Consider the following 13,432-nt stretch of genomic DNA (forward strand, 5'->3'; position numbering starts at 1 on the left):
AGATTTTAATCAGATTTTTTTTTTTAATGTGGCACTTGTCCCTTTTTAGTTGGAATCCTGATACATATCGCATTTTTTGCCATATCACACGTTGAACAGACATGAAAACGGTGTGTGAGAAATGTGTCAATTGGTTTTAACATCTGTCAGTACCTACGAAGTACTACATAATCTTTAACAGAACCAAGCAGCCTTTATTCAATAGCAGTCGCTCAAGCAAACACGAAGAAATGAAGGATTATTCAAAAATTGGTAGTAATTGTTTCGGGACATCGTAGGTCTGCCAAAGTTTCACTAAGAAATTCTTGTTAAACATTCTTTTCTTAAAATTGGCATCAGCCACAGACTGACTGGAATTTTATAACAGACAAATCTTGTGCCGTGTTCTGCAAGGCAAAGGCCCCGAAGGAAACAATGTTATGTTGATTTATAAAGCATAATTAAACATCATGAATAATTTACCACTGAAGTCAGTCATGTCACATTTTTGTACTGACAATCCTGTTAAATATATTGTGGCCAAATGTTCAACTGTCCACAGACATGGCTTCTGTTTTTGTTTTTTTTTCTTTTAATGACTAAAAACAAAACAATAACAAAACACTATATTAGTTCAGTTCCAGTTCAAGACTCATTTGTCAGAATTCCTCACTCTCTCATAATGCCAAACCAAAAAAATAATCACAGTTCTGTTTTGATCTTGTGCATGAGGTCCTTCTGGTCGATCATCTCCAGCTGCCTGTTCCAGCGGTGGTAGGCCAGCAGTGCAATATTCTTGGCTGCTACAGAGCTCATCTCCATGGCGCTTCCAGCCCATTCAATCCCATTGAGGTAGTAAAGGCTGTCATGCATTATCACTGGGGGAAGATCCTGCGTACTTCCGTAGTGAGGATATGCCTGCCAGTCCGTCACCTGCACAGAGTAGTATGACTTGAACAGAGTTTTCAGCTCGTTCTTTTCCAGAGGTTTAGGGGAGAAGACCTTATAGACTCCAGCTTCCTGGGGCTGCTTGCGGCGGAAGCCAGTAGTAATGTTAACAGGGCAAGCGCTGGCGGCACTGTTGAAGAAAAGCCCAGGAGTGTCTGTGGTCAGCACGCTGGCAAATGGGAACAGCTTGGGATCTGCAAAGCCAAAATAGCTGCAGTTCAGGTAGCCATGGACAATGGAAGCCACAGTCTGGTGGTAGAATCCCGCCATCTCTGGTAGCTGAGATTCAAAGCCTTTGAAGGAAACACCAGCATTGACATTTTGCTGCAGAGGAGTAGCTACCACTACTATGTCATAGATTTCTGATGCTTCGTCAGTCTGAGTAGTGTAACCAAGCTCATACTGGTGGGATTCACCTAGAAAGAATGAACAAAATATGATACTGATAACATGCATAATTTAAAGTATATGTGAAATTAGCTGGTTACATCATCACCTAATAGTTACATTAATAGACAATGGTACTGGACAATATAGTGACATGAAATAGAGGTTGAGACATCGACCTCACATTGGATTTAAAATTGCTGGGAAATTGAGAATTTTGAGATGGAGCAATATGATCATCGCTGCAGTAAATGCACAGGTTTTTCTATGAAGTTCAGAAATACTGCATATTAACAATAAAATATAGCAAAGCCAAAGCCGAATAATTAGCATTACTGTAAATTAGGGATGCAAAATTGTATGCGTATTAACATATTTGTATTATTCAAACCAATTTGTGGACATATTTATTATACTCTGGGAGAGCAAAACGTTACTCCATTTGTAACCCTCTACAAACTTACATTTCTCTGTAATGCTATGTGGATTTCGTCCCAATTTCCATACATTATTAACATTTTTGTACCAGTGCCACAAGATATGAACGTGAAACATATTGGATATTACCCAGAATCACCCATATTAGTGCATCCCTAACGTAAATGTCTTTTTGGCTTGTGCCTCATCATGGGAGATACATGCGGCAACATCCTGCAACTACTGATGCAAGTGACAGCATCTCTTCAAGTTGACAACACCAGTGAGATCATAAAAATACCTTTAAAGATGTGTTCTGGCCTAAAACTAGCATTTAATTTGTAATGTACAGTATTGTATCCTTCATCCTTCAGCCTCAATGTCCCCTCCATGGTGATAAAAAAAATCTGGACTCCATGAATACAGACTGATGTGAAGGCAAATAAATACAGATGTGCTATGTGATATGGTTAGCCATTTGGCTTCCTTCTGCATTAGCTGGCCAGCATGGAAATATGAAAATACATTAAAAAAACAGCCTGCCTTCGAGTACATGTGATAAGTTGTGCTTGTAGTTTTTAAATGTTTCTACCCAAGTTCACGATAGCTAATCAAAGGTTTAAAAAAAGCCTTTAAACCAGAAACCCTCACTCTAGAAACTACTGTGACACTATCAAAGGAGGGGACAAGGCATATTTACAACAGATGTAAAGTTACATGGTTAGATTATTTAATTTTGGAAGGAGCATTCATTTTACATATCTTAACACTTTCAATGTAACTGAAACCACGTACTTCACTATTAACGTGATTTATATACACCGTTTATAGAACAATGTGGCATGCAGAGATAATTACATCAAATACCTGTTAAGTGGAGGGAAATGGTATTAACTTGTGCCTGGATGAGGTTGGCCTTTGCTAGTTTTAGAAGTCCAGAGCATACCAACTTGTTTCCTCCTTCGACGGCCCACAGATTGGACTGAGCACCAGCCAGGGACACCGCTCCTGTCAAATACCAACCGAAACAAACATATAAGGCAGATGTGTGGAAACTCCTTAAAATAAAGCTGCTACAACTGGTTCTTTGAGTGTTATCATAAACTTACAACATAAAGAAAATGGTTCTTTAGACATTTAACATGTTCTTCACACATCCTATTTATTAACAAGGTTCTTTATGGAACCAAAAGTGGTCCTTCTATGGCATCCCTCAAAGAACCCTTTGTTGCACCTTAAGTTTATATTCAACAATAAAAGTCTCTTAAAATGAGTTAAATTAAATGCAAATATTAAATATTATAAGGCCTACCAACAAATGCTGGAATACTGATGTTCTGGCCATAGTTGACCCGCATAATTGGAGCTATGACTTCATCAATGAAGCGCTGGGATACACCCAGTTCCAATAAAGACTCGGACAAAGAGCGATGGGTCATGTTGAGAAATCCTGAACCTCCAAGAGAGTGCAGCAGCTCCTCCACTGAACTAAAGGCATATCCGTGGGCCTGGTATTTATATATTCTAGGCAGACACATGCGCGCGTGCGTGCACACACACACACACACACACACACACAAACACACACACACACACACACACACACACACACACACACACACACACACAGGTTGGTTCAAGTTTATATTTATATATTAGTATAGTAATGTCCATTCTGTAAATGTTTAGTCCTAGTCAAAAGCCATATGTCCAGCCAGGAACAGCACAATTTCTACTGACAACTGGAGTTATTCCTGGTTCAGCAGCTATAAATCTTGGCATTACAATTGATTCAGATCTACCATTTAACTAGCATATACCTAATAATACTAAAATAGCTTTTCTACATCTTCAGAACATTGTCAAGGTAAGAAACACTTTATCCATGCATGATTTAAAAAAAAAAAAAAGTACACACATGTCCTAAAGGCTAGATCATTGCAACACACTATTGTCCTTACTAAAACTACAACATTTGACCACATCAGTCCAGTTCTATCAGTACTGCATTGGCTTCCAGTTAAACTCTGTATTGGCTATACAATTCTTCTATTAACATACAAGCCCACCCAACTCTGGAATAACCTAACAAAAATGTTTGGGCCTGGGAAACAGTCTAAATCTTCAAATCTAGGCAAAAAAAAAACATCTGTTTAGTTTAGCTTTTGGTAACTAATGTTTATACAAAGGTTGCAGATTCAGGGGTTCATGGACACAGGGAATATACTGAGATGCTGGAGCTGTCGTCCTGCCGCTTGCATGCGATCACTCAGGTTTGTGGACGGTGGAGCAGATGGACGCTAGCGTTTCAGGGTGCTCCCGTGTTTGTGTCACCTCCTGGCTCTCTCCTTTTAATTACGCTATAGTTATAGTCAGACCTGCCGGAGTCGTCAGATACACTGATACTGCCCAACATTCTCTCCACATAAATCCAATCTATCTTTAACCACCATTACTCTCATTACTCTTACCATCTCTACTATGATTGTATTAGTTATATTATATTATAGTATGATTATGTTGCACACCTGAGCAGTAGAACAGGCTTATGTGGTGGTATTGTGACTTTTATCAATAGTTCATAAAGTGGAGGATAAGTCCCCCTTGTGAGTCTTGGTTGCTCCCAAGGTCTTTCTCCAACTCTTGCCACTGGGGTTCTATGGTATTTATGTCCTCTTACTGATTACTGATTCTGTATAGCTGCTTTGTGACAATGCCAGTTGTGAAAAGCACTATAAAAATGCATTTGATTAGAGATTAAATGACCTTCAGTTAAGTTCTTTTCCAAACTCTCCTTACCTCATGAACTTCTCCATGATTTCCTCCACCCACATCTGCAGACGGATGAAGCTAATGCCATAACGCCACCACAGGCGGAACAGGTCCAGCAGGTACCAGTCGGTCTCCTCCAAAATAAACTCCTTGCCGTTAAACACTGCTGTCTTCCCAGCCACGCTCTTACGATATTTCAGCCCTGTAGTTAAGTAGTGCAAGAAACACACTGGTGAGGTGAGGGGAAAAATATAATGCTTAATACTATCTGTCCTCTACCACACTGTTGGGCCTATTTGTCCTGATGGCTTAGACAAAGTTCATTTACATCTGATGGGTTGGCCACAATAACAATCCAGATGCAGTACTGACCAACGTAACCAGCTTAGACCAGTCCGGAAATCATGTAACATGTGCAACATATGCAGACACTCCTTCCAATGCCAGGCATCATCTATAAGGCCACTAACGCATTGGGCTGTGGATTAATAGAATGATTAATGGGATGAGCTGGATTAGTGTTTTTGATCCAGAATTAAATATCAGTCATTTATCTCATTTATCTCATTAAGTGGCTGGACACAATTAAATGCACACAGCAGAGCTACAAAATCCAGTGTAAAGCCTTCCTTAAAGAGGAGGAGAGCAAAGTAGGGGCAAACTCCCTATTAATACCCGACGAGTAGCTGTCTACACACTTCTGACCATGGTCCAGTCCAGATGCTTGGGTGCCCATGATGGTGGACAGGGGTTTGGGTGGGCACTCTTGACTGGTCTGCAACTACCTGCTGTGGCGTATTCCTCCAGAATCCATCATAAGCCTATCTGTCAGTTCCGTTCTAATGGAATAGCTTTCTTAAGCCCTATTTGGACGGGATTAGTTTTACATAGGGAGGTGACATTACTACCAGAGTCTCTCAGTGATTTTAGTCACACCTGAATGCGCCTTGTCAGTCATTTTTACGGACTGTACACTTCCGAGTCGTTAATGATTCTGCCGCCTTTTACCTTACCAATAGTCTAAGCCATTTAAATAACCCCAGCTTATATCAATCTTGTGTGAATCTATCTAATATTACGCCAGATTAAGTATAGGGGCACAGGTATCAAGATTCGACCGCAGACTCTGGAGTGATGGTGTACTGTTCTACTGTGCAGCATCACCTGCACAAATATGACCTTCATTTAAGAGTCAACTGAACAAAACCTTTCCTGCATCCTCCTCATAATATTTACCTTCTGAATTTTTCAATTCAATTCAAAGGAACATCCAAAGAAGTCTAATGCATTTTGGAAACACCTAAAGGCACATGGGTGGATTAATCATGCTTTCTGCAGTCAGTGGCAAATTTTACTGATAGAGGGAATAATTGTTTAATTAAATACTAACAAAAACAAATCTGGAAGCAAACTTCAGAACATCGACAAAAAGCTGAAGATGAAAAGAGGATGGCTTCTACAGCAGGATAAAAACAGCAAAGAGCAGCAAATCTGTGCATAGACCTCAATAGCCTAAACATCTCCCAGAACAAGCCATTTGCTAGAATAAATGGTGAAAATGTCTACAGTTACTAAGTACTGACCAACATGCCCAAACTTGTCTTTTCTTCTTATTTTGAAACTGTAAATTTGAAAAACAAAAGTAATATTTATGCTTTTTGGAAATATTTAGGTCATCCTTTACTTGTTTAGCTATTCACAGTAACAGAGGTTCTGGAAATTGGGGACGCCATGTCACTGTAAATAAAATGACCCTTGGATTCGATCACTACTATAAAAATGTGGGGTTTTTTTGGAACCTTTTGCCTATAATGCACCATTTCACACCAACCTGTTCCGAATTACAAAATTTTTGAAACATTTTAATGTAAGAAATAAGTGGGTAACTACAGACCCAGTTGCTTGACAAAGTCCTGCATGTGAAGGTTGAGGGAGTGGATGATGGACCCTCCAGACTCGTAGTCCTGCTGGTTGACAGTGACCGTTGCCAGCCGCCCACCCACCGCGCGCCTCTCAAACACATCTATCCGCACTTCCGGCCCAAAGTGCTGCCGCAGGAAGTGCGCAGTCGCCGTTCCCCCGATTCCAGCGCCTACAATGGCTAAAGACCAACATACATTAAACACGACAGAATTAGTATTAATTAATTAGTAAATAAATAATGAAAAAAATAAATACATATTAAGTATAAATCCCCTCAGCAAGCCTGTGAGATGACTCGTTGACATCTAACTGCACAGTAAGACTTAGCTACATTAATAGCTCCCTAAAATGTATTTACAGACTATAAGGCTAATCATGAACACAATATAATCCACACAACAGTTAAATATGTAAGGGAAGAACTGCTGGTTATTTTGTAAAGGAGGATTTGTTTAACCGGATAAGGTAAAACATGGCATTTCAATTCCAGTCCTGGAGTTCCCTGCACAAGCATATCTGATGCAGGTCCACATCTGAGCATCGTGCTTGTACTGCCCTCCCAGGACCGGACTGAAGAACCATGACGTAACTGTCTCACAGTAAAGCACGTCTAACTGCAGATGATGGAGCGTGGTAAACCCTCAGCTTCAGCTTTGTTGAGAAACCCTGCTTTGAGAATTACTCCTCATAATAAACAGCGTCAGATAGCAGCATTGGCTAACGTTACCTATCTTCGAGGGCGGTGCGCCGTCCAGCGGTGCAAATCCTGAATCTCCTCGTGTTCCCCCAAAAAATACTAAACTAAGAAGGCCCAACCCGATATACAGCGGCATTGTGGCAGTTCTTCAGGCAGCTAAAGCGGACTCCATCAAAGAAGTGTCGCCGTTACTTCATGGACGATACGCCTCCACTGAGTCGATGCACACGGCCATACAGAAGCTGCTGAACATATCCTGCTTATCGACCATCGGGGGTCCAGGAGGACTTCTGATTTTTCTTTTTGCTACGTTAAAAACAAATGCTGCGCACGCTCTTTTCCGCAACGATCAGCACCATCCGGCAACAGGACCGCCTGACCGTGCAAGTGCTCTCGACCAATCTGGTTGAAGAACAGGGATCCTTTCTCCACTGCCAACCAATAGGCAATTAAAGGAAGCTATGGGTCGACCAATGAAGATGTTGCATCGGCCTCTTTGGTCAATGACTGTTGAAATACATAGACAGCGCAACGTCTCTCCAACGTGAAGCAACCTAGCGCCTAGCCTAACGTCTAGCGCCTCTGCAGGCTGGTTGCAGTATGATGTGTACCTCCGTCCATCCCCATATGTTTCAATGACAAAACAGCCCATTTCTTCTGCCTCATTTTTCTCCTCTAAACTGCCTTTCCATCTACAGCGTCTTATTCCAACAGTTAGTTTTTTTCCTGTTTCCTTATTCTGCTATATCGTAAGAGGGCGGGGTTACTCTTGGGAATAAAGTGATTGACAGCCTTGGCTGGAAGACACCACCTGCAGGACCAGGAATCCCCCCCACTCGCCTTATGTGGAGATCTGCGCACGCGCATTAGACAGAACAAGCCGAAAATCACGGTTTTTGTGTATTCTTGAGAACACACAAAACACTATTAACTATTTTTTTTTAAATAAGATTTTAAGATTTTAAAATTTGAAGCAGTACGTTTCGAGTATTTTGGTATCTCCCCATTCATAGCGATAGAAGCCTGGTCTCGTTTGAGTGGAAATAACTGCCTGACAGCATTGCAAAAAATGTCCGCCAAGTAAAAGGATTTGGCTCGATAAGGACTTTGAAGCTGGCAGGCAAAACATGTTAATCATACTATTATTGATCATTTATGTTCAGTTTGGACATTTTGTGTTGTGCAGTTGGTTGCATTAACAGACACTCTGTCTGTATGGTGTCTGAAGTTCTTTGCAGTTTTAGCGTAACGTGGCCAATGTGATCTAACTTTGTAGATCCATTCCTTAAAACATGTACTATTAATATACAAAATGGGAATTCATAGTATAAATGTTTAGATTATTCAGATTAAACAGTTTTTATTTGGGGGTGGTGTGTGTGTGTATGTGTAAATGGTTGGTGTAGACAAAATAACTAATTTCTTCACATTGGTGATAATGAGACGCATGGATCACACTCTTAAAACACACACACACACACACACACACAATAATTTGTGTGAAATCCAATAATATTGCTCTACCTCGTCTGTCGACATGACTCCTTCACCTCTGATGTTGTGTTTGTCGGTTCTGTATCCTTCAGTACATCAACAAATGCACATGTACAGCTGTCCATGTCCAAGGGGCCTCAAAGCAATAGCACTGTAACTGTAGAGGGTGCTCAGTAGCAAAACATGCCAAATGTATAAGAAAGATTTGAGCTCTCAGTTAACCTTTACTTTGGCGTTAGAGTTAAATTAGCTTGTTTAATAATGCCTAGAAAAGTAATCTTATCTGAAATATTAAAGAAAGTAATTTAATTTGTGCTAACTTATTTATTTTGGGAATAAGGTCAATAGCAGAGGTTTTGGCCAGAGGCAAAAAACTATGTAAGCACTTACGTGGTTCTCTGAGTTGTCATGGTTTTATACATAACCATTAAGTTTACCAAAGAACCATATTTCTATGAACTGTGTGATAGTAAAATAGTGGTAAACCCTGCATGTACCCCTCCACCAGCAGTAGAGTTCAGTAAGAAATCAGGCAGTATGTCAGAACTTTCTGTAATGTAACTTTTAGAAGCATTGAGCTTGTTTTTACATCCTAACTATTTAATTACGCAGGGGGGAATGCAAACCTGCATGCAAACCTGTTGAATTTGTCTTCACAAAATATTTTAAAAGCAACATACCTTTGTGTTTTCAAGTCGCCTTGAACAAAAGACAAAAAGACGTGTCGATAAACAGGGAAGAATGTGTGGGTTAATATGGATTATTTTATTAACAACAACCAAAGCAATTATTTGAATGGCCAGTGTAGCACATCTGCTAGAAAATACTGTAGCTTGTCTGTCCTTACAACAAGGATAACACAGGTGGAAAATGTCTTCTTTATGAGCCGTCCACCTGATATTTTGTCCAGCAAGTGGTGCTAGTGAGTAAGTGTAGTTAATCATGCTGTATAAGCACTGCTGAAGGAAAAAACAGTCAAATTATTGTACATCCCCTTCTATCTGTTTTGTTCACCAACAATGAACAAAAACACATTGCGCAGCCTCAGCTGTACAGTGTGTAAACCTTTACTCACATGATGCTTGTTTACACGGTTTGTGCGTTCGAGCCTGGGCGTGCCCGTTAAATCGCAAGTCATCTTTTGTAATATTTTCTTGTTCGCACATCTGTATGCTCTCAAAGGTCAACATTTATTTATATATTGTGTTCCTGTCATCAAGGGCCTGTGAGCTCAGGTCATCTGGAGCCTGACGTGAGAATCTGACTCACTTCCTCTGTCATGTGAGATCAGTAGGGGGAGGGGGGGGATTGTTAGATACAGAAAGAGAGAGATAGATATAGAGAACATATGAGGGCACTTACTGAGAGGTGTGTTTGTGTGAGTGTGTACTGTCTGTATGCAGGTGCAAGAACATCAGTGTGTAAAACACTTGATGGTTGTAACGGTGTGAAGTACAACACTCAGTGGTTACATGAGAGTGTGTTCCAAGATGTGTAAAGTTAATGTTGTATGTTTTATTAAAGTGAACCCTGACTGCTAAGATCTGCATCTCTTAAAATAGTGCTCATGTCCAATACTGTTCAATTATGATGTATAAATGGAATGGAAATGTTTTGTTTATTAAAAAAACACATAAGAAATAGGCTAACTGTCTGACTGTGGGTCACTACTGTGACACTGTAGGTATCGTTGCTCACTGTTTCTCACTCAGTGGACGCGAGAGAAGCAGCGCGGCCATGTGATGACCCAAAAAAAAATGGGGACAAACGACACAGGGGTTTTGTTTATTTTGAATGATCAAGACATTATTTTGAGTGGCTAATACTACTGATTTGATAGTACACCGTGTTGAAACATGAGGTTTACATGTCCCAACATCTCTCAATCAGGGTTCCCTTTAAGCTGTTCAAATAAAGAGGGCCAGCTTTTAGCTCTGGCATTTTAAAAACTGAACAGAGTATAGGATTGGGGGGGGGGGTATATATGGGGGGGGGGGGGGGTAACTTGAAAAATCTAATTAAGGTGTTTATCTCCATGCCGTGTCTTGTGTACACAGGTGTCACTGAAAAACACACAAACACACACACACACACAGGCTTGCAGGCGAGATCCACTGCTGTATAAGCACACAGACTGACAGTGTGACCTCAATTCACAGTCAGTCAAATGATTACAGCAGCAGGGCCAAATTCAATGGGCCATTCTACTCAGCTTCACTCGAAATAGTTGCATTTTTAGTCTCTCAACTGTTGAGTTGAGCAAAACAACAAAAAAGCTCGAAATTTCTCGTCACACAGGCGAGTGCAAAAGTTAAAAACAGCTGTAGTGACGGTTGGAGAAGGAGCAAAGCGGTGAAGCGAGCACGTCTAGGATTTCCCCGTCGCAGCCCACGGAGTTTACAGAGCGGAAATGGTGAAGCGAATACTTAACCAACATTTCCTCCTCTTCTAGCGGTTGGGGTTTTCTCAACAGAGTCGGTTGATACCGCGTCGCCTTCTCGCCGAGCAATCTCATAAAGATGGAATAAAAAAAAAGTTGTTATTGGAGGGCTGCGTTTCGCTCAGGCTCCTTCCAAACACCACCGATTTCAAAACCATGTTGTTGTCTGACGTAAGTCTGCTGCTCTTCTTGGGGCTCGTTGAGCAATTTTCACTATCGCGAGAGGATCGCTGGGACTTTCCCGTTTATGGTTTATGTGTGTGTGCATGTGTGTGTGTGCGCACGGTGGAAAAAGGGCCTATGCAAATGAGAGAAGGGCCCTGCTATATAGGCTAGGCTATGTGAGAGGGGCCACGGTGCTGCGGAGAGCAGTAGGCGGCAAGACGGCTTATCACGGCCGTGTCTCTCATTTATGATTCAGCATCCTCACGGAATGACTCACCCTTCACGATGGAAATGGAAGGTAAGCATAACCGGGGAGAGTCAGAAAGAGATAAATGACGTTTTTTTGTGTGTAAAGTATCTTTGATGATACACTTTGTAGCCTCCAGGGGAGAGGACTGGCGTCTTTACTGACTTTGCACATGTTGGTGCAAAAGGAAACTACGGCTCTAAGACTGCACAGAACACGGGTTTTGTCATTAGTCTTCCTGTCCTGATTTTTAAGAGCATATTTCTGTCATTTTTTCTTTTCATTCTTTTCTTTTCTTTTTAAAATATGTCTTTATAGATCCTAAAAGCATAAGTGGATGCTTTGTTTTGAGCCTTTTCCTTATGAAACATATTTAGGCCATTTTTTCAGCTTTTCTAACTTAGGCGGGGTAAAAGTAATTGATAATTACCGTATGTTACCTGCTGTTTTTCAGGATCTGGTAAAGTGGGTTCTTACATTAATGTATAACATGTATGAAACAAACAAAATAGGCTTGTTGCTGCTACAACTTTTCTCATCGTTGGAGAGCCGAAAAGAGATGAATGACTATCCATAACTATCCTTGATTCAAACACCTTGTGGGTTCTGGTGAAGAAGACTGAAGGTCCCACAATATACAATATGTTAGAAGTGTTTTCTCATTAATCTTCTCTCCTTTATTTACAATGCAATTTTATGTTTGTTCCATTTGTTTTGTATTGTTTTGTTGGTTAGAATATTGTCTTACAGTTTGGGTAACTTGAAGAATGTTTGAGCTTTTTTACACTCTTTCCTCAATCATATTTAAAAAAAGTTGCGGGTCTAGGCAGTGGAATAGTATAAACTGATTTTTTGACACTGATAGATAATAGAATATCTGTTTTATTACTATTTTTAAGCAGCGATTTTTAGGATCTAATAAAACATCTGTCACATACATATGTTGAGTGTATGCTTTTGTGCCGTGAGCGAGTTGAGTGGGTCTTTTTTCAGACAGAGCTGTTACGTATTGCTGCGAGTAGAACGTTTATACATGCAGGAAGTGTAAGGTTAATTTATATGCAGTTTTAAATGAGGAACAAGGAAATAAAAAGAAATTCCCAAACACATGGTGTAATTCACTAGGCAAATACTGGTAATTACATCACGCACCTTATTAATATAAATATACAAGTTTTTTAACTTGTCATTTTTTTTATGTAGAGATGCTTTAACAAATATCATTTTTATAAACCTTTTTAAAACCTTTTTTCTTCAGGGCAGAAGTACCTCCCTGTGCTGCACATCTTTAACCGCCACGGACTGAGGTCCTGGCTTTGAGAACTGAATTCCAAGGGTGTAATATTCACATTCAGCCCACGGAGTTCAGTTCTTAAGCTTGGATGCTCCAGACCGCTGCCATTTCTGCCCATCACTCTAACAGAAAATGTCTGCCAGGAAACCGTTAGGGTCATGCAGCTAATCACTAAACTGCAAGTATTGATTGAGTTGATTATGTGATATTTGTAATTTTGTTTTGTCTCTATATAAGGAACAAATAAGTATGAATTATTCATTTATCATGGAGTAAATACGGTATGTAAGTGTTCTGATGTTATTAGAGAATCATATGAATATTGTTTTATGTTGCTGTACTGTAAGACTTTAGTTTGTGAATTAGTATTTCTTAGTTTTTATAAATCTGTGGTAAGGAAGAGAACACAATTAGTACAGTGCTTTTTTGCGGTTTGTACTTTTTAGTGCAACACAAAACTTCAGCCAGGATATTTGCTTGTATTCATGTTTCATACATTTTTAGCATACACAGTATTTCTAAGTGGAGCACTAGAGCCAAAGAGACAAATCTTGTAAAACTTCCTCTAGTGTAAATGTTTCAAATAAAGAAAAAGTTTGTAAATTGTGTAAATGTGAACTGATTAGCACCATCTTATCATACATCATAGTGTGTTAGTGCAGTTTGTTC

The 13,432-nt window shown here is 40.1% G+C and overlaps 1 protein-coding gene across 1 annotated transcript; it reads right to left on the bottom strand.

The window, feature by feature from the left end:
- Positions 1-3: 3 nt before the first annotated feature.
- Positions 4-11,228, bottom strand: LOC140539921 (prenylcysteine oxidase 1-like). The gene is made up of 6 exons (XM_072662776.1): positions 7,154-11,228; positions 6,398-6,604; positions 4,531-4,705; positions 3,044-3,255; positions 2,599-2,739; positions 4-1,343 (listed from the first exon to the last, which is right to left on the bottom strand). The coding sequence occupies exons 1-6, from the start codon at positions 7,257-7,259 to the stop codon at positions 682-684; spliced, it is 1,503 nt and encodes a 500-aa protein (XP_072518877.1). The 5' UTR covers positions 7,260-11,228; the 3' UTR covers positions 4-681.
- Between the last annotated feature and the right edge of the window lie 2,204 nt (positions 11,229-13,432).

This window comes from Salminus brasiliensis, chromosome 18 (genome assembly GCF_030463535.1).
Source record: "Salminus brasiliensis chromosome 18, fSalBra1.hap2, whole genome shotgun sequence".
Taxonomy (NCBI): Eukaryota; Metazoa; Chordata; class Actinopteri; order Characiformes; family Bryconidae; genus Salminus; species Salminus brasiliensis.